Source organism: Mesocricetus auratus, unplaced genomic scaffold (genome assembly GCF_017639785.1).
Source record: "Mesocricetus auratus isolate SY011 unplaced genomic scaffold, BCM_Maur_2.0 Super-Scaffold_100007, whole genome shotgun sequence".
NCBI lineage: Eukaryota > Metazoa > Chordata > Mammalia > Rodentia > Cricetidae > Mesocricetus > Mesocricetus auratus.
The window spans coordinates 64,816,888-64,839,732 of record NW_024429191.1 but is presented as its reverse complement, the minus strand read 5'-3'; the positions used below and the strand labels follow the sequence as shown (position 1 = coordinate 64,839,732).

Here is a 22,845-nt window from a genome sequence, read left to right as displayed (position 1 = left end):
TTTTTTGGTTTTACGAGACAGGGTTTCTCTGTATTGTTTTGGAGGCTATCGGTCCAGCCTGGCCTCAAACGTGAGTAATTCCTTTAAGACCAACATTAATATTGTGCTTTGAGTGGAGTAAATGTCTGTGGAAGAGTAAATTAGGATAAAAAAAATTATAAAATGGCTCTGTTTTTTTAAGAACAAAAAGTGTTTGCCCTATTGTTAGTTACTGAAAATACATTCTTACCTAACTGAAGGGAAGAATGAAGCTGTTTTTCCGTTTCTTTGGAAACTAAATATGTATCAGTTCACATAATTCTTGATTTAAAAGAGCTTTGGGGTTAGAGTCTATCACCTCTCTTTGTAGACAAGGCATGCGTGTGTCATTGCAATGTAATGGGGCTTTAGCCAACTACACCGTCACATGTAAGTTAAATATAAATCTTACATAAAGTTTTATTATTTCACTAAAGGGAATGCAATCGTATGTTATAATATCCTCAAAAATTTATCAAGTTGGAAGCTGCAACTTTACTAAAGGAAAATTAGGCCAATTAAAGGGCTAAACTATCCAATGCTTGTATTTGTTTGTCATTTATTGAAATTTTAACATACAATTCAAATGATAATGTTATAATCATAGGCTACAGGTCAAGAAATTATTAATACAATATTTTAACGCATAATTTGAAAGATCTCACAAAGTTGTTGGCTACAGGTCTAAAACAGTAAAGAAATGCCATTTTGATTAATTTTCAATTGGAATATGAACAAAGTCAGGTGCTAAAATGAAACCAAGAATTGTTGTGTTCTTTTTATTTATTTTTTGCAAGAGAGAATTTTCATTTAGTAGCAGAATGGTACCATGATGGAAACAAATTAAGTTGGAGTGTATTTGCTTATTCTTAATGTAAATCTTCATCTTAAAAGTCACACAACCAAATATTTGTGAAAATTTTTACTATTTAAAATGAATTTCTACTTAGTTTCTGTTGGTTTATTATTCTTTAAACCATGTACTATATAACATAATTATTCTTATTAATTATGTTTTATACTAAAATCACCTTTTTTTTTTTTTTGGTTTTTGGTTTTTGGTTTTTCGAGACAGGGTTTCTCTGTGGCTTTGGAGGCTGTCCTGGAACTCGCTCTGTAGACCAGGCTGGCCTCGAACTCACAGAGATCTGCCTCCCGAGTGCTGGGATTAAAGGCGTGCGCCACCAACGCCCGGCCCCTTTATAATGTTTTATATCTTATCTCTAAATAAATAATTAAGGAAAAATATGTTCTTGAGACTATACTAAATAGAGCCAAGTATTGGTGTATTAATTCCTAAATTTCTGGTTATTAATTTGGAGTATAACTTACACAGGAAATTATAACCTCTTTTTTTGTGCTGCCTGAGTCTGTATAATCAAAATGCTTCATATGTCACCATGTGTCACTTTCAAAGCAAAAGAAGGGGAGGTGGGCCTGCTGGTACAGGCCTGTCATCCCTGTACTAGGGTAGGATGCAGAGTTTGAGGCCATCCTGAGGTACATCTTGCGTTGGGTAGGGAGAGCTGGATATTCTTGTCTCCTACTTTTGAAATATGAGGAAAATATTTGTCCGTTCTTAGAGATTGCTCCACCTTCCTTGAAAATTCTGGAAGAATGGACACATTGCTAGCCGTTATACATGCCTCCACATTGTAGAATGACCGTGCACATGGCACCCACTTCTTCTTTTCTCCTTCTTCAGACTAAAGATTTGTAGCAGTAATAGTTTCAGCTGCTCTATACCCTTACCACCTTCATGTTTCTCCAGCCTTTGGAGTCTCTAGAAGCTTGTGTTACAGAGCTGCCTGTCTCTTCAATTCAGGCTGTTTCTGTCCTTCCCGGTCTGTTACTCTGTACCTCTGTCAGTAGCCTTTTTAAATTTTTAATCTGGGCATGTACCGACTACATCCTCAATCCTCTGTTCTTTGTTGCTTAACACCCTCATTTTTTTTCCCTTTTGTTCTTAAAATAAAACCAAAACCCCTTCAGACAGTTTACAGTGTTCTGAGTGCTTGTCTCCTCAAGCTGTCACAGACGGTTGCGCCCACCGTTCATCTTTGAGCCTGCTATTCCCTTTGCCTGCCTTAGGACGCCTTAACCTTTGCACTCTTGATGTTTTAGGCCAAATAAATCTTTGTTATGAGGGACCGTCCCATGAATTGTTAAAACAGCTAGCAGTATCCTTGTCCGCTACACATTATATGCCCTTAGCAATACCCAGTCTAACAAGTCATTCTGGGCACTAAAGCAATTGCTCAGCAGAATACCATTTGGTCAGCCTGTTGAGGTCCTTTGGTCAATCTCTGGAAGTGCAAGTAACAATTATCATCTCATAGGCATGGGTTGCTCAGTTTTAGAGTATGGGACTCGTAGGTAGAATATCCCAGGTGTGCTCCCCAGCACCACAAAAAGTGTGTGTGTCTTCCACACTTGTGCCAAATGTTGTGTGGAGGATAAACCCATCCATCATCCACAGTCAGAATGTCCATTAGATTTCAGCTTTTATCCTCAGAAAATTCCTGTGATTTGGTCAAATATTGCTGAACTAGGGACCTCTCTGCACAACAACATATACTACATGTACTTACAGTTTTATTCTTATGTTTATGAATATATGGTTACTTGTATTCTACCCCTCCCCTCCTTTTTTTCTGGGAGTTGTATGTAGCCCAGGCTGATCTCAAATGTTCTTATGTAGTTGAGACCGATCTGAAACTTCTGATCCTCTTGCCTCCACCTTCCGAATGCTGGCATTATAGATGTTCCCCACAAGGCTCAGTTCATGTGGCTCTGAGGATCAAATCTGAAACTATGTGTGCTAGGCAAGCCCTCTACCAACTCAGCTACTTCTCTAACCCTGATTATCATCTGTTTTGTACCAACCCACAGAGATCCACCTGTCTCGATGAAAGGCATGTGCCCCATGTCAGCATCTATAAGCTTCCTAATACCCGAGAACATGTGTTAACTCTTCACTGGCTTGAGCACCTGATCCCTTGACTGCAGATACTCAGGAATTGGGCACGTACTATCCTAGTAGAGAAGTCATTAGGTCATTTGCATGGCCCATATTCTTCTATTTGTTTCCTCCCATTTTGGAATTTCTAAAAAGTTCTGCCATTTCTCTACAGTTTATAAGAGTTGAAGCACCTTTACTATTTGGACACCCTAGTTAAAGTGTAGTATATTCTGTTTTTCAAAGCCCCCAATTCCTTTCTTTTAAACTGCACTAGCATGGTCCCTCAAAGAATCCCAGTGAGGCGCTGGACAGATGGCTCTGCTTAAAGCACTTCTAGAGAACCCAGGTTTGGTTTCCAGCACCCACATTGGTGGCTCACAACCACCTGCAACTCCAGCTCCAAGGGATCCCAGTTCTCTGGCGTCCAAGGACATCTTTACTAGTGCACATACCTACATGCAGACACATACACATACACATCATCAAAATTATACATAAGTCAGGCAGTGGTGGTGAACACCTTTAATCCCAGCACTCAAGAGGCAGGGCCAGGTCATATCTTTGAGTTTGGGGCCAGCCTGGTCTACAGAGTGAGTTCCAGGACAGCCAAGGCTACACAGAGAAAACCTGTTCTGAAAAAAAACAAAATAACAATAATATTAATAAAAATAAAACAAAAACAATAAAAGATTCTTTTTCTCTGAAAAATAGAAAGCCTGGGAGTGTAGTTTAAGTGTTTGACTAGCTCACACAAAGCCCTGGATTTAGTCCCCAACACTACATGAAACAGGTGTGGTATCACATGCCTTCTATCCCAGCACAAAGGAGGGGTGAAATTCAAGGTCATCTTCAGTTACACAGAGAGTGAGGCCAGACTGGCTACAAGAGACTATCTTTAAGAAAAAAAAGATGATTTTCATCTAATACAGATACGTAGTAGTGTTTTCAAAATTATTTTCAGACATGACAGAATTCCATGATATCTTTATCTTTTTCCCAGAACTAGCTGCAATAATTTTCACAGCTTCTAGATTAACTATTAAATCATATAAGTATGGGGCAGGATTGATGGCTCAGTAGTCAAGTAAATATCTTTAAATATCTTTAAATAATGTAAGTTAATTAGATTTGGCTTCATTATCAGATGCCAAAAGATAGCTTTTTAGTATTTTGTTAGTAATAAAATTATAATCACAATCTCTCATCAATAATGACAAGATTTGTTTTCCTAAATTTTGGAATAGGAAATTGTTTTTGTTTTGCTTTCTTTTTTGAGACAGGGTTTCTACATAGCACTAGGCATCCTCAAATTCACAGAGATCAGCCTGCCTCTGCCTCTGCCAGGATTAAAGGCCTATACTGCATGCCTGGCTGAAATAGGAAATGTTTTAAAATAAGTGTTCAAGTGTTGCCAGGTGGTGGTGGTACCTTTAGTCTCAACGCTCAGGAGACAGAGGCAGGGGGATGTTTGTGAATTTGAGGCCAGCCTGCTCTACAGAGCTAATTCCAAGACACCACCACCACCACCATGACCACCAACAACAAAAGAATAGCAGTCCATAGGGGCTGGAGAGGAGGCTCAATAGTTAAGAATATTGGCTGCTTTTCCAGAGGATCCATCAAGTTGGGTTTCCAGCACATAGCCTGGATGGCTTACAACCACCTGTAACTCCAGCTCCAAGGATTCTAACACTCTTGTCTGCCTCCATTGGTGCCCAAACACATGTGGAATTTACTCACAAAGATACACACACATATACATAAGTAAAAATAGGGCTGACTGTAATAATTTCAGCCAGGTGTGGTGATATACTCCTTTAATCCCAGTGATCAGGAAACAGTCACAGGTGGATCTCTGTGCATTCAAGGACAACCTGGTACATTGTGAGTTCGAGGCCAGGCATGATGCATAATTGAGAGCTTGGAGAGGGAGAATGGGAGGGGAGAGGAGAGGAGAGGAGCAAAGTGCTCAAGATCATTCTTAGCTATATAGCTAACACCAGACAAACTGTGTGCACGCACACACGCGCACACACACACACACACACACACACACACACACACACACACAGTTTTATTTGTTTGTTTTTTAAGACAGAGTTTCTCTATAGACCAGGCTGGCCTCCAACTCAGAGATCCACCTGCCTCTGCCTCCCGAGTACTGGGATTAAAGGCGTGCGCCACCACTGCCAGACTGGACTGCTATTCTTAATGTAAGTATGGAGTAACCTTGCTAAATATGATACCCTAATGTAAATAGTGCCTATCTTCCAATTGTAATTAACAGATTTATTTCTAGGACAATTCTAGAAAGTAGTTTTCCAGGATTACTAGGTTTAAGGGAAAGAGTCCTTATTATTCATTTCTAAATCAAACATGTAAATAATCAGATTACTGGATCACTTACATATTCTGAGAGATTAGGATATAAATTACAGCTTTCCAATTTAATGTTTGTTTAGCAGGTGGATAGAGACAGCACTCTTGTTTTAGAGCTGTCTTTGTCTGTTGTTCCCCACTCTGTTGTTTGAGAGATGTCCTTGTCTGTTGTTTCCCACTCTTGGAAGTAAGGCAGTTGGAAAGAGTCAAAGCACCAGGGGACTTGAGAGCTTGAAAAGCGTTATTATATTTCTTGTGGCCTGATTAATATTATGATGACATAAAACTGATTTTTATTTAATTATAGACTTTCTCCATTGTGAGACCTGAACATATTTCTAAAAGTGCAGAACCAAATGATAAAAATTGTAATTAGAAAATGACATGTTCCAGAATTCTCACCAAATGGAGGCTAAGAATTCCCAGAAAATAACATTAAGCCTATGACTTGCAACAGGCCATATGTAGAACATTGGCTTGCTGTCAGCCTGCCAGGGTCTCATTGGAAGACAAAGTCCCCAGTTTTACCACACAAGAGAACTTTCCATAACTCAGTCATTGAACTCGAGGTCTGGGGGATGGGGTTGGCTGGAACAGGGACTTTTTACCAGATACAGAATGTTCCATGCTCTTCTCTGCTGTCTCCTATTTTTGAGTTAACTTGGTGTTTGACCTCAGAGTCAGGCTTGCCTGTGGCAAACGAGATCACTTGAACTGGTTAGTAATTAAGTGCTGAAATCGGAATGTTGTTTCTTGTTTCTCCCTCTATGGAAAGTAGTTAGAATAAGCTATGTCAGACTAGACCATGGGAGGAAAACCCAACCCTTTCTTTTTGTTGTTTCTGTTTGGATTTGTTGTTGTAGTTTAATGTCTTGTTGTTGAGAAAGGGTCTCACTGTGTGGCCTGGGCTGGCCTGGAATTTAAGTTCTGCCTGGGATTAAAGGCATGGGCTACCTTGCCTGGCTATCTTTTCCATATAAAGTAGGAACTAGTTCATGTCTCTGATTGTCTTTGACATTGATAATTATGAAATTATTTTCTTAAAAGGTTATAGAAGTCTGAACCGTGGGCATTTATGCCTGTGATCTGGGAAAGGATAAATAGAGCTTAGGCCCAGCTTGGGGATCCCAGTTCTACACACTGCTTTTAAAGCCACCTCCCTCTCCGGTCACTTCTCACGTCTGGTGGCCTATAGAAACCCTCCAGCATTTCTGTCATAGATACTGGGGTGCAACAGACTGTTAAGGAGAAGCAGGTGTCAGCATTTCAGTGGAACAGTAAAGCTAAAATCCATTATGTTAGATGATGTAGGGTTTACAGAGTAAATGGGAAGGCAAGCTAAAGGCATTCCTGACACGTTTTAATTACCCTATAAATACCTCTTAGATATAGAAACCTATTCTTCCATTAATAGAAGGAACCACTATGTGGTTTTGGATGAGGGAAATACTAGCAAAAAAGAAAAACTAGAGAGAAAATACAAATTACAAGGCAGGAGAGATGGCTCAGCGATTAAGAGCATTTGCTGCTTTTCTAGTGGACCCAAGTTCCGTTCCCAGCACCCTTATTGGGCAAGGCACAGCTGCTTGTAACTATCTTAATGGGCCTTCTTAGGCACCTGCATATACATGCATACATTTCGGCACACTCACACTTTAAGGAAATAGAAAATATAAATTACAACTGAGTATGGAGGTGTACACCTGAGGGAGAGAGGAAGAAATTAAAAGCAAAAAGAAAAAAAAGAAGCAATGAAAGTATAAAAGCTAGCTAGGCATGGTACTTTAATTCCAACAATCTGGAGGCAGAGGCAGGTAGATCTCTGAGTTTGAGGCCAGCGTGGTCTCCATAACAAGTCCAGGATATCCAGAGCAACATAAAGAGAAAATATCAATGGAAATAGAATTCTTGCCTGTTAGTTCACCCTTGTAATCTTAGCACTTAGGAAGCTGAAGCAGGAGGATTACCATGATTTCAAGGTCAGCCTGAGCTACAGAATATTACTCTGTCTCCAATAAACACAACCTGATGCATTAATTAGCCTCTGTTCTTTGAAAACTGGGATGAAGGTGTACTTCTCTGCTGTGCTTAGGCAGCACTGGAGAAGTCAGTGTTCTGTCCCTCCATCCTGAAAGTTGGAATTTTTCAGTTGAGGGTCAGTCAGTCTCAATCAGCTGTTTGAATAGAGCCAGAGGGTTGTTTTCACCCCATTTCAGCAGCCTACCCTTTAAGCTCTTGCTTCATTTGTTAACAGAAGTCTGCTTTTGCCCTCCATGCTCTGCTTTTCATTCTAAAGAAAAGTGCTCTTCGGTGAGAGCACATCTCAGAGAGGGGCAGCTAAGTATAGGGAGATCTCAGTGATGTTTGGGTTCCTACAGCAAACAATCCTAAATTTTCAAAAGCAAGGGCAGTTAGAAAATCGTGTGTGCTAGAAATTCACTGAAGCAGTTGCAACCATACGCCTGAAGTTTCTAGATGAAGCAGAGTGGTCTGTCTTCCACCAAGCCTGGAAGAAAGCAGAGGTATCATGTGTATAAATAATACCACTGGGTACACAGTGAGCTAAGTTGAATACAAAAGAGTTTTAATTATTTTAGAGGGGCACAAATGCAAATGAAATTTAAGATGTTTTAATCCCCAGCCCTGAGGTTGAATCACAGTGAATTTTAGAAGGTGCCAGAGACTATGAATCCAAACAAGCCCATATAAGAATCCCTAGATTTTTCCAGGTAGTATGTAATTCTCACTCTGGGCTTATTTTATGTTGGGGTACTCTCACAAAATCATAGTGTATAAAGAAACCACAATTCAGGTCCAAAAGGAAATGAAATATACAAGTCATCAATTTCATAATTATATTCTATGTTCAATTAAATGGTAATGATAATAATACTTTCAGGTACCCAGAATTACTATATCTTATTTTTACTAGGTTAAAAATGCTTATTTTTCTCTGGGCAGTCGTGTCACTCAGGAGGCAGATCTCTGTGAGTTCAAGGCCAACCTGGTCTACAGAGTTCCAGGACAGCCAGGGCTACACAGAGAAACCCTGTCTTGAAAGACAAACAGTACTGATTTACTGGATTACTGTACATCCATGCTCTTACTCCTGCATTATTAAGTAACAGTTGGATCTTCTGATTCTTCCCTTTAATCCCTAAGGGCAGGACAGCTGTAAATATTAATGCAGGCCTAGGATATGGCCTTTGGCTTCTTCAGAAAGCATCTTGATAAATTCCCCCACCCTTTCTAAAGAGTCCACCTTGCAAGGAGGGTGTTGGGTAATCTGTCAGTGTTGAATCAGGCCAGGAGTCTGAGGTTGTTTCTGAGTCACTATGAATAGAGCTCTAGTATTGGTTGGTCCCTAGGGAAACTGGTGGTTAAATACTGTGAGAATCTTTATCAGACAGGAAATGACAACTCATTAAAATACTAACCGTTAAGCCTGTTTAGATCACTCACTGTTGGAGGGGGGGTGGCGGCGCGGGTGTTAATCCTACAGCATTTGACTAGAGTGTACATATTTCTAAAAACAGAATTATTTACAAGTCTCTTACCAAGAAAGAGAATTTTCTCCTCTTTGTATAGAAGACAGGTCTGCATATGATGGGAGTAAACTAGGAAGGGCTTGTATTGTATCTCCATAAGTATATCCCACTGTTCCCTTAAATGCCCAGTTCATTCTCTTGAGAAGACTGCTGGCTTCAGCAGGAAGACGACCATTCTAGCCAAGAATGTGTATGCTTATGATCCCAGAGGTCTGCAGACTGAGTCCTCCATTTGGAGATCTTGCCTACCACCCATCACCCCTGCCAAAGAAAAGGTCGATCAGTCTCTATGCTATGCTTCTGGACTGCATTCCAACTGTATCTTAAATGATAGAGTTCTCCAGAAAAGTCCGGGTGCAAGCCCATAACCTCAGCATTTGAGAGGTCCAGGCAGGAGGATGTGAGTTCAAGGCCCACCTGGATTGCATTTTGAGACCCTGTCTCAAAAACAAACAAAAAATGCAGGAAAGAATTCTCTGAAGCCAGAGGTTAAATTTCATTTACTAATGAAATTTGCTAATTGAATCCAGAAAATTCTTAAGACAAAAGTTTTCTCTCCAAGCACAGAGAGAATAGGTTTGGCTGTCCAGATTCCTAAAATACATAGCTGTCATTAGAAAGATAAGAGAAGGCTGGACTCATGGGCACAGGTCTGTGATGCCAGCGCTCTGTGAGTTCCAGCAGTATAGCCAAGGCTATGTAGAGGAGAGAAGCGGGGAGATTGATTTTGTAGAAATAGTTTGCTCTCCTCCTGGGCATTTAACTAATCTGCTAACTAAGCCTTAAAATGGATTCTAGAAGGCAGATGCAGCACATTTGATTAATCCTAGAACTTGTGATGTATAGGCAGGAGGATCAGAAGTTCAGGATCATTCTTAGCTATGTAACAAATTCCAGGCCAGCCTGGGCTCCATGCAACCATGTCTCAAACAAATAAAACATGCCAACAAGATGGCTAAAAGTGTAAGAGCACTTGCTGCCAAATGCGACAGCCCACGTTCTGTCCCTGAGACCCATTTGTGAGTTTTCAGTGACCCCCATGTTCATACCTTGAGATGATTACTGTCTGATAATCACCAGAGGGTGCTAAATACTTAGCCTCAGAGTTAAAGGGTGCTGGGCAGTGGTGCACTGGGGAGGCAGAGACAGGCAGATCTCTGTGAGTTTGAGTCCAGCCTGATCAACAAAGCTACACAGAGAAACACTGTCTTGAAAAATTTTTTTTAAAAAGTGAAAATACCTTTATACCCATAATTCCTTTATGTCAGACCCATGTTAGTATGCATGTTCCTATTAGTACTGAGATCCTGGGAGGAGTGGTTAAGAAAGAAGCAAAGCTTGGGTTAAATTTAAATTATAGTTCATTCATGCCCCTGCAGTAGTCAGAGGAGTTTCTACTGATTAACAAACAAAACAATACTTTTTTTTTCGAGACAGGGTTTCTCTGTATTGTTCTGGAGGCTGTCCTGGAACTCAAAAGACCAGGCTGGCCTTGAACTCACAGAGATCTACCTGCCTCTGCCTCCCAAGTGCTGGGATTAAAGGTGTGTGCCACCACCACCGCCCGGCTGGTAAAACAGTACATTTTTGTTGGTTTGATTTTGGGGTTTTTTTTTTTGGTGGGCACAGGTTGAGATAGACTCACTTTGTAGCTCTGTTTGACTTGGAGCACACTATATATAGAAGGCTGGCCTCTGCCTCCCAAATGCTGAGATTAAAGGCATATGCCACCATGCCCAGCATTGTTGTTTGAATTTGATTCATGTATGTCTTATCGTGTGTGTGTGTGTGTGTGTGTGTGTGTGTGTGTGTGTGTGTGTGTGTGTAAAAGATCATTTATTTTATAAGAGTTGTTTTTCTTTCCTCCTTGGGTCAGACATGGGCTTTCAGGCTTGTGGAGAAGTACCTTACCTTATGAGCAGCCTTAATAGCCTTATTTGTCTTTTAGACAAGGTTTCCCTGTGTACTCCAGCCTGATCTAGAACTTGCTATTCCTCCTGCCTCAGTTTTCCTAGTGCAAGGTTTATAGGCATGTTCTCCTATTTTCAGCAAAACAGTATATTTTTCAGCCTATGTTCCTGTTAAGTACAGTGTCCCAGTGTTGTAACAATACATTAGCAAAAACATCTGACTAGGGAAGTCCAAACAGAATCATGGTGAGTATAAGGAAAAGTTCAATATTGCATAGGAGGATCTAGTTTGGTTCTTGTCTCCATGATGAAGTAACTCAAAGTTAGTTAGATGTGGTTTTATGTGTGATGAACCAACTTGAGACACAGTTTGAAAGAATTCCCATGAGAAGTAGGAATCATAATAATAACTGATGGATTCTAGTTTACTTGGGCAGGTATAGGGTCTGTATTAAGCAACAAAGGAAAATATGTGCCTTGTGGACTAATCACCCCACCTTCTTCCTCAGGCCCCCTCCTGGCACATCTGAAAACAGAAAATAATGCCAACCTTTATGAGGAGATACCAGGTTCAGATCACATATTCTTGTTAGATACATGATTTCTACAAACATAGTTAAATCTGTTCTAAAACTATTTTAAAAATAAGAGAGTTTACTTACAAACTGATCAGGGCTCAAAATAACATTTTTCTCAAATGTTATTTTGAGGGTATTTGTTTATTGATTTAATTGGTTGCATTTTATTTTATTTTTGTTTGTTCTGTTTTAAGATAGGGTCTTACTGTTGTCCAGGCTGTGCCCCATTGTGACCTCAAACTTGCCACGTTTCTCTTGCTTCATCTCTTAGGTATTGCAATTATAGGTGTGAACCACTACATACAGCTGGGGTTTTTTTTTTTTCTTGTTTTGTTTTTGTTTTTCTTTCTTTTCTTTAAAACAATAATTAACTGTTTGCCAAGAAGTTTATCTTCTGTCTGCACTAACATATACTTAGGTACAAAACCATGGGAAACAGTCAAACACATTAAGTCAAGTTTGAGTTCTGAGCTTTAGAGTTTCTTGGGGATTTTCTTTAAGAGTTTATGATTGTCTTTTGTTGCTTAGTTTTGTTTTGTTTTTTTTCTACTCTCTGTTCTAAAAGTCAGTAGCAAGAAACAAAATATGAACTACTACCTACCATCCACCAAAAAAAAAAAAAGAATTATTTGTTTGGGAAGGGTATTTATTTTCAGGACAGTATTTTCTCTGTGCAGTCCTCACTGCCCTGGAACTCGTTGTAGACCAGGCTGGCCTCCAACTCAGAGACCCCTCTGTCTCTGTCTCCCAAGTCATCACAGAATATTTTCTCCCTGTTGTTTAAAAAAAAGTAAATGACACTACCCTCCTTTTAATGATTTCTTATGAGAACAAATAACTATTTATGAAGCTAATTTAAGCACATTTTAATCTAACAACTAGCACTACAAAATAGTTAAGTACTAAAGTACTAAAACATAGTTCTAATTGTATTTGTTCTTTCTATATCACAAAACTAGTTCTTTGAACTTACTCAGTACGTAATGGCATGTGGAGGACTTCACCCACCCCTGAGAATTGACATAAGAGTTGTTAGCTGTGTGCACAAGAGGGCTTTCATCATGACAACTGTAAATTGACATTGAACTATAATGTAAGATCACACACACTCATATAGGCATGCATGCTGCAAGAACACTATTCCTAGTGTGTCAGAACAGACTCTTGCTTCTGGTCTCCTGCTCACACATTACTTGAGGAATGAATTTATGAGCTGTTATAGTTTATCTTAAATGTGTGTTAAGAGTGACAGCTGTGGCTGAAGATGTAGCTCAGTTGGTAGGGTGTTGTTCTAGCAGCATAAAGCTATGAATTCAATCCCAGTCCTGAATAAACTGGGTGTGGTGGTGCAGGTACCACTCGGGAGGCAGAGGCAGGAGGATCGTGAGTTCTTGGCATGTCTAGGTGCATACCTGGATAATTTCAGCACTCAGAAAGCAGCAGGCAGGGTTCTCAGGACATTAGTGAAGCCTTGCCTCACAAAGAAGGGAGAAAGGACTGGTGAGATTGCTCAGTGCTTAGGAGCCCTGTTGGGCATGCTACATGGTGACCATCTGTATCACCAGTTCCAGGGGATCCAACACCCTCTTCTGCTCTCCTTGGTCACCTCACACACAAGATGACATATGCATGCAGGTAAAACACTCATTTACAATAAATAAATCTAAACAACAGTTATCCTCAGACCTACATACACATGGACACACACACACACAATGGATAAGTAAAAGTATAATCAAGTGTTTTTTAAGAATGCTCTGTGTCAGACATGGTGGTACTATCTATGGTACCATCACTCAGAAATTAGGAAGGTAAGAGGGTAGTAAATATGAGCCAGGCTGGGATACTTAGTAAGACCCTGTCTTTAAAAAAAAAAAAAGTAATCCCAGCACTCGGGAGGCAGAGGCAGGCGGATCTCTGTGAGTTCGAGGCCGAGCTGGACCGATAGCCTCCAAAATAATACAGAGAAACCAAAAAAAAAAAAAAAGTAACAAAGAGGCAGGAGTAGTAACACAGCTTGTAGTCCCTGCACCTGGAAGGTGGAGGCAGGATCTTAGAGCACCTATTCCGTTCAAGACCAGCCTGAAATACTGAAGAGGCTGTCTCCAAAGAGAGGTAGCTGTTAATAGGCTACAACAAATAATTGGCTTTAAAACTGTACCTAGATTTCAAAGTGTCATGATTTAGATTTATTCAGATCACTTATTTGCTCTTATTAGTTTAATTATAGTATCTAAAATATTTTTATATAAAAATTTTTTAACTTTTGTTTTTTGTTATTTGTTTTTTTGAGACAGGGTTTTTCTCTGGGTAACAGCCTTGGCTGTCCTGGAACTAGCTCTATAGACCAGGCTGGCCTCAAACTCAGATATCCACCTGCCTCTGCCTCCCAAGTGCTAGGATTAAAGGCATTGTGCCACCACTGCCAGACAAAAATTAAAAACTTTCATTATCTGTCCTCACCTCTTTCCTCGTCTTCAGTGGGAATTGTAGGGCGGATCACCCCACACCACCACTGCTCTCCAGAGCATACCATACTGAGCACCTCCATAAACTTATCTTACCTTTAGTACCAAAATAACTCCCTATAAAATCTGCAGATCAGCTGACCTTAGAGGCTCAGAGTGAATGGCAAATGTTGGTCTCTTTAAATTGTTCTGAGGGGATTCTGGAATGATTGCTGCCAGGCCCTTCCTTACTGCCTGCCAGAAAAAATTTAAAATCCTATCTTCTTACTATGTTAATTCTTTCGGCCCTTGGTGGTTTGGGTGCTGGTGTTAAGGCTGAGTGAACTGACCTATGAAGAAAGAGGTTTTCATAGTTCTTGTGCGCCTGCTTCATGCAAAGCTAGTGTATCTGTCTACATATTTTGCTGGAATTGTTTGATATTTAGATTATTTCTAGTGTAAATGGAGGGACTATTTTCATTCCTGCTTGTACTGTATAAGGAAAGGTTACTTGAACTACTAAGGAAATGCTTCTTTAAAAAAGTCTGTCCTGCTCTTGTTCTTTTGTAGTTAGAATCATTACTGATGAACAGTAGTAACACAGCTGTGATCTATGCCACTGTCATAAGACCACTTAGAAATGACTGCGATGTGGCTCACACCTACAGTCCAGCACTTTGAACACATTATAGTCCCCAGTCTTGGGGGTCATGGTGGGACTTGTCTCAGATAAAATGAAAGGTCCCAGAAAAAAAGAGTCCCTGCCTGGAGACAGGGACTGTGACCGTGCTGTCCTTCTGTTTGATGTTACTGTGGCAGCTGGTGTCTGTTCAGGCCTTAATCTTTAAGTGGCACCTACAGGTCACCATCCCTCTGTCATCTCTCCTTTCTCCTTCCGTTCTTTTAGCATGTATCTTCTATGCCAAACAGTACTGTAACGTTCTTCCAGCCTTCTTTTCTTTTTTCTCCCCCTGGTTTTTTCTCTTTTCTTTCTTTCTTTCTTTTTTTTTTTTTACACAAGGCAGCCTGGAACTCACAGATCCACCTGCCTCTGGGACTACATGAGTGCGAAAACTCCTTACCCAGGTGCACTTTGTTTTTTTGTTTTGTTTTTGTTGTTGGTTTTTTTGTTTGTTTGTTTTGTTTTTCGAGACAGGGTTTCTCTGTGGCTTTGGAGGCTGTCCTGGAACTCACTTTGTAGACCAAGCTGGCCTCGAACTCACAGAGATCCGCCTGCCTCTGCCTCCCGAGTGCTTCGATTAAAGGTGTGCGCCACCATTGCCCGGCTTGCACTTTGTTTTGAGGTGTTTTGTTTTTCTCTTTTCTGTAACATGGGTGCAAAGCAAGGACTCCTGTAAATGTTCATTAATTGATAGGTAAGAGGATGAAAGAAAGGAATGGCCAGCAGAAGAGTTTTCTTTAATTCTTTTGCTTTTGTAAGCAGCAACTTGATTGTTTCAGAAAAAAAAAGTTCACTGGAGTTGGCACGCTTTGCAGTAGCTCTGGGCACTGCACACATGCACCTTCCATACGTTCGCTGGCCCCAGGAAAAGTATAGGCTTGCTTGCCTATTAGCAAATAAGACAGATGAGAAAAGAAAGGGTACAGGAAATAAGGATGTTTACTTTTCAAAGCTGCCCCACAGTACCATTTTAAAAAGCCTATTGGCTACTAAATGGAAAAAGAAACCTGGGAGCCTGGTAGCTTCAGTGGCCAGACCGGTTTTACAACCCTGGCTCCACAAAACGGGTGGCTTGCTTGGTCCTGAGCCTTATCAGAGAGCCCTATCCAGACATCATGGAACAGGCTGTTTAGTAATGTTCAGGAGTTTCTGTGCAAACATCCATCATAAGCCATGAAATGATTCAAGGTCCGGAGTTCCTTCTTTGTTCCTTTGTTAATCACTGACTTCTGGGAGGGGGAGGTGCCTTCCGAATGTGCTAATGCATTCTTTTTGGATAAGGATGACGCAGGGATTGTCCTAATAAGGACTTAGATTGAGAAAGCACCTCCCACCCACCCCCCAACCCCCCTGAGAAGATGGGACAGTCAGAGAGAGGGAGGGCAGTTTCTTTTTTAACTAGAGATGACACAAGCATAAGTCATTTCCTTATTAATCGGTTTAAACCAGTTCTTACAGGAACTAGTGGTGATAAATGTGGACTTCTCAGAAGCCATTCATTTTATTCTTTGTGCCACACCAGTGTGCAGTGTCAGCTGTGCCGGCCTCTCTCCTGTGATAGCAGTGGCTCTGGGTTCACATTCCCAGTTTCTCCCAGATATATTAATGGTGGAGATGCTGTACTTTAAGGAGTTGCTTGAAGGAGGAATTTTTACCCACTAACTAAGTTCCACAGAGTTGCTCAGCTCTGATTGTTGTGTTTTGTTCTTTTTATGCAGTCCTGCCTTTTTCTTTCAGTCTGAGGGTGAGTAGATTAACGTTTCTCTTGCTTCTCTTCCCAAATGTGTCTTTGCTTGCGCCTTGGCACCTGCTTCCAGCGCTGTCCCCGGCATAGGTCCGTCTCTGCAGAAGCCTTTTCAGGAGTACCTGGAGGCGCAGCGGCAGAAGCTCCACCACCACAGCGAAGTGGACGCCCCGCAGGTGAGCACCCTCAGTTTCAGCCTCAAATGAGATTCACTTCTCTCAGATCTCTAGATGAAATGAGTGGGGTTGTTTGCCAGTCTCTTAGCAGAAGTTGAGGCACTGTGTGTTCTCCACTGGGGAATTTGTCTTTGTGTCTGTCGGATGTTTTCAGAAACAAGGATAGGGTAATGGAAGACAGCGTTTCTGTTGTGTGCAGTGTTGTCTTGATCTTGAATGAGTTATTACATACACTTCCAGACTAGATTAAACGTTAACGTTTATACCATCACCAATCGTTGGGTGATATGAACTTGAATATCCTTTTTCATTGCTGCTGTAGGAAAGCCACCGTTTGCTTTCTTCTTCTTCTTTTTTTTTTTTTTTCTGTTTTAAATAAAGCAAGGCTCCTACCACAGCTGAACTTCTAACTTGAATAAACTAAGCTCCTGACCATTCTGTCAGCAGTTGTGAGGCAGAGAATAAGAAACCAGCATGGATGAGTGAGAAGCCTGGGGGAAAGCAGTTGTTTTTCATTGGCTCTGGACTCTTCATGTAGCCCTTTGCTGCCGTCACTGTGACTCACATTTATGTTCTAAAAGCAGCTCCAACACTGAAACAAAGCTTAAGTTTTCTTCCCCTTCCCAACAAGATCTGCAAGGCAGCTGTAGAGAGTAGACCACTATTCCTAGTCTAACAGAGCAGGCCACTTCCATCCCTCCCTGAACTATTTAAGCTAGCTAGCATCAACTATGCATTCGAGTGAACTCCTGTGGCTAAGTGTGAATTTCAGGTTACCTAGAGACTGGTTTCTTAATTGTTTGGGTTGTCTAGGCAAGCCTCACCTTCTCATCATTTCCCTTGATGCTTTGTTGAAGAGGAAAGCCTTTTTCTTGAATTGTTCTGCCTTCTTTCCTGCAGGGAGAAAACTGGTTGTCCTGGATGTTTGAGAAGCTGGTTGTTGTAATGGTGTGTTACTTTATCCTGTCTATCATTAACTCCATGGCACAAAGTTATGCCAAACGAATCCAGCAGCGCTTGAACTCAGAAGAGAAGACTAAATAAGCAGAGAAAGGTTTTGTCTGCAGAAGTTAGCATGGAGGGGTCCTGCCTTACACTGGGAGGGCTCTAACCAGGAAGGAAGATCCCCTTTTCCATCCTGTTTTGATTTTTAAAGCATTCTTCCTGAAGCAGTTTAGACCGTATTTTACACTGGCATATTTTTCCTTTATGTGTTAAGGTAAAGTCTCCACCCTCCATTCGATCCACATGCATTTTGTTAGGGTGGATGTGATATTCTGCTGCAGACTCAACAAAAATTGGCCTTCTGTTACTTTCAAAGGGCCTACATGGTACAGTTGGAGAACCCCTGCCACACAAAACATTCTAAAGTATGTTAACTATGACAGGCTTTTTTAGGCTTGTCACAAATGATTGTTTTTTTCTAAGTCATCAAATGTATATAAGTTATTATATATTGGATAGCAGTCTTGCATGTCTATCATGGAACAATTTAATATGCCTTCCTTTCCCACCCTCAAAAAGGCCATTTTATGATGCATTGCACACCCTCTGGGGAAATTGATCTTTAAATTTTGAGACAGTATAAGGAAAATCTGGTTGGTGTCTCACAAATGAGCACACCATTTTTTATTCTGTATATTTAGAATGAAGTCATGAAAACTTTATAAAGACATCTTTGATCATTCCGAAGTTGTGTCTGTTTTCTTTAGTTCTATGAGTTTTCTTCTTTTTCAGTTCTACCGAGTAAGTGGCAGCCTTGCCAAATATACTTACAACATAAGCTGTAATTTATTGCTTCAAAGAACCACCACCAAGATATCTTGTTATGCTGGACCCGAAGAGAGAGGTTCACCTAGCATGGGGGGAATCTCTTGCTTTATATAAAAAAAGTAGTGATGTATAAATCAAAGGACGGTGGCAAGAAACACTTTTTCATGTCCATGTTAGTCTTAGTTGTTTGTATCCGACTTTAACAGATGAAAGTTTACTTTGTGTGTTTCTGTGTTTTATTCTTAATGTGATTTTCCTTTGGCATTTTTCTGATTGACCCTGTTCATTTTGTTTCGCTTGGTAGGAAAATAAACAGCTTTCTTTCCTAGAATTGGCGTTAAGCCTCGGCAGGCCAGAGACGCTAGCTTTGCTTTAAACCCTGCCTGGGCGCCTCTTGTTTGCCAACCGTCGTGACATCTGCATGGCTGTACCACCTTGTCGGGTAGCTTATCAGACTGATGTTGACTGTTGAATCTCATGGCAACAGCAGTCGATGGGCTGTCTGACATTTTGGTATCTTTCATCTGACCATCCATATCAAATGTTTTCATTCAGACATAACCCAGCATCATATTTTGCAGTCCTTACGTCTGATGACACTTGAACCTTTATGCCTGGTACTGCAGCAGTACCGAGAAGAGACTTCCTAGGAGATTGGGCTAGTGATAATCATAGCTAAATAAATAAAATTAAAAGTTACCTTGCCTCATGGAGTTTGGAAAGGTTGTTACTTTGTTTTGGTTTTGGTTTTAGCTGGTTGGTTTTTATTTTTATTTCGTTTTTTTTTTTTTCTTTTTTTCTTTTCAGGGACTAACAGTTTGTTACCTGGCCATACTTGAAAAACAGTGCCCAAATTAACAGATGAATTATGTATTTATTTATTTATTTGTTTGTTTGTTTGACATAAGGTACCACTGTGTGGACCAGTCTAGTCTTAGACTCACAAGTGTTAGGCTTAGACCGATATAATTTATATAGTCTTAGCTAGCTAACACCAGAATTCCCATGATAGGTTCCTGTTGTTTCATCTCCTTCTTCACCTTTTATTTTGTGTTTACTTGAAAAAAGACGGGTTTAAGTATGAATTATACTTTTTTAAATCTGGGATTTATTTATAAACTTGATCCATGGTAGTTATTAGAGAGAGAAAAACTATTTCCTAAGCTAAATGTCTAGGAGACTAATCAAATCCCAAATGAACCCTGTTCATTTGTCCTGGACCCCAGCTGGAACCATGTGATAACCTCCGGTTCAGTGGTTGTCTGGTTCCATTAACCACTAACATAGATAGCTACATGCCTCCAAAGACACTGCTTAATTCCAGCCAGTAGGAGCCCAGAAAACTTGCAAGTGCAATGATTTGATATTCCTGAAACTTGAGAGAGCTTGGGCATTCCAACTCCATCTTTACATAAGTCTCATTTTGTTCCTTACCACATCCCAGCTAAATGACCCCCCAGCAGTTTGTACCCTCAAGCTCTGCCGTGAGAAGGCCTGGCTTCCATGGCTTTCTGGAATCTGCATGTATGCATTATCAGGATTGTGGAGCTCCGAAGATGTTTTCATTTATTTGGATAGTGGGCACCTAGTCCAGTGGCTGTCAACCTGTGGGTCATAACCCCTTTGACAAACCTTTATCTCCAAAAATATTTACATTATAATTCATAACAGAAGCAAAATTACAGTTATGAAATAAAAACAAAAAATAATTTTGTGGCTGGGGCTGACCACAACATGAGGAACTGTATTAAAGGTTGTAGCATTAGGAAGGTTGAGAACCACTGCAAATGGCATTCTAATGTATGCTAGATGTGGAAGTACATCTGTAGTGAGTGTTCCCAGTCTCAGCCTGTGTCCCCAACATGCTCTGCGGTGTGCAGCCTAAGAGGCAGTAAGAGAACCCTGTTCACTAGTCATCCAACTGTCCCCACCAAATACAAGTACTGCATTAAGCTAAACAAGTTGCCTGCAGTAAATGTCCCTGTAACACCCAGTTTTGTTTTATTCTTTTGCTTGTCTGTCTGTTTTGAAGACAGGGTTCCTCTGTGTAGTCCTGACTATCCTATCCAGGCTACCCTCAAACTCAGTCATCCCTCTTTCCTCAACCTCTCAATAAGATTTTACAGGGGGCTAGAGCAGTGGCTGCTCTTCCAGAGGACCTGAGTTCTGGCACACCTGCCTGTAACTCCAGTTCAGGGGATGTGGTATCCTTACACCAATGCACATAAAATAGAGTTAAGGTATTTAAAAATAAATAAGATTTTACTATTTTTAATTACATGTGTCTATACACATGTGTTACAGTATCAGAAGAGAGCAGGCATGGCATGCCCTGGACCTGGAATTACAGAAGACTGACCCATTCAGTGGGGGTGTTAGGAGCTGAGCCCTGGGCCTCTACATGGGCAGTGTATGCTCTTAACTGCTGAGCCATCCTTCCAGGCCTCGTCTTCAGTCTTTAAATCATCAAAGATTATCTTATATATATGCAGAAATGTCATAATGTAGTCAGTCCACTAGAAACCTGTTTGCAGGTTTTCTGAGTTAAAACCGAGGCTTCTAGCTTTGCTGAGCACACCCCCCCCACTGCTGAGCACACACACACACCCCACTGCTGAGCACACACACCCCACACTGCTGAGCACACACACACCCCACTGCTGAGCACACACACACACACACCCCACTGCTGAGCACACACACACACACCCCACTGCTGAGCACACACACACACACCCCACTGCTGAGCACACACACCCCACTGCTGAGCACACACACCCCACACTGCTGAGCACACACACCCCACACTGCTGAGCACACACACACCCCACTGCTGAGCACACACCCCACTGCTGAGCACACACACCCCACTGCTGAGCACACACACACCCCACTGCTGAGCACACACACACACCCCACTGCTGAGCACACACACCCCACTGCTGAGCACACACACCCCACACTGCTGAGCACACACACACCCCACTGCTGAGCACACACCCCACACTGCTGAGCACACACACCCCACTGCTGAGCACACACACCCCCCACTGCTGAGCACACACCCCCCCCACTGCTGAGCACACACACACCCCACTGCTGAGCACACACACCCCACTGCTGAGCACACACACCCCACACTGCTGAGCACACACACCCCACTGCTGAGCACACACACACACACACCCCACTGCTGAGCACACACACACCCCACTGCTGAGCACATACACACCCCACTGCTGAGCACACACACACCCCACTGCTGAGCACACACACCCCACTGCTGAGCACACACCCACACCCCACTGCTGAGCACACACCCCACACTGCTGAGCACACACACCCCACTGCTGAGCACACACACACACACCCCACTGCTGAGCACACACACACACACCCCACTGCTGAGCACACACACCCCACTGCTGAGCACACACACACACCCCACTGCTGAGCACACACACACACACACCCCACTGCTGAGCACACACACACCCCACTGCTGAGCACACACACACCCCACTGCTGAGCACACACACACCCCACTGCTGAGCACACACACCCCACTGCTGAGCACACACACCCCCACTGCTGAGCACACACACCCCCACTGCTGAGCACACACACACCCCACTGCTGAGCACACACACCCCACTGCTGAGCACACACACCCCACACTGCTGAGCACACACACCCCACTGCTGAGCACACACACCCCACTGCTGAGCACACACACACACACACACCCCACTGCTGAGCACACACACACACACACACACCCCACTGCTGAGCACACACCCACACCCCACTGCTGAGCACACACACACCCCACTGCTGAGCACACACACACACCCACTGCTGAGCACACACACACCCCACTGCTGAGCACACACACACCCCACTGCTGAGCACACACACACCCCACTGCTGAGCACACACACACCCCACTGCTGAGCACACACACACCCCACTGCTGAGCACACACACCCCACTGCTGAGCACACACCCACACCCCACTGCTGAGCACACACCCCACACTGCTGAGCACACACACCCCACTGCTGAGCACACACACACACACCCCACTGCTGAGTACACACACACACCCCACTGCTGAGCACACACACACACACACCCCACTGCTGAGCACACACACCCCACTGCTGAGCACACACACACACCCCACTGCTGAGCACACACACACACCCCACTGCTGAGCACACACACACACACACCCCACTGCTGAGCACACACACACCCCACTGCTGAGCACACACACCCCACTGCTGAGCACACACACACACACACCCCACTGCTGAGCACACACACACCCCACTGCTGAGCACACACACACCCCACTGCTGAGCACACACACCCCACTGCTGAGCACACACCCACACCCCACTGCTGAGCACACACCCCACACTGCTGAGCACACACACCCCACTGCTGAGCACACACACACACACCCCACTGCTGAGTACACACACACACCCCACTGCTGAGCACACACACACACACACACCCCACTGCTGAGCACACACACCCCACTGCTGAGCACACACACACACCCCACTGCTGAGCACACACACACACCCCACTGCTGAGCACACACACACACACACCCC

General features: G+C 42.5%; 1 protein-coding gene across 1 annotated transcript in view; it reads left to right on the top strand.

Annotated features, from left to right (window-relative positions):
• Vmp1 (vacuole membrane protein 1) overlaps positions 1-18,136 on the top strand; it is an 88,669-nt gene extending 70,533 nt beyond the window's left edge. Inside the window, exons 11-12 of the mRNA XM_040749417.1 lie at positions 16,342-16,444; positions 17,345-18,136. Coding sequence (XP_040605351.1) covers positions 16,342-16,444; positions 17,345-17,488 — 247 coding nt within the window. The 3' untranslated portion in view covers positions 17,489-18,136. The remainder of the gene's footprint in view (positions 1-16,341; positions 16,445-17,344) is intronic.
• The last annotated feature ends 4,709 nt before the right edge of the window (positions 18,137-22,845 follow it).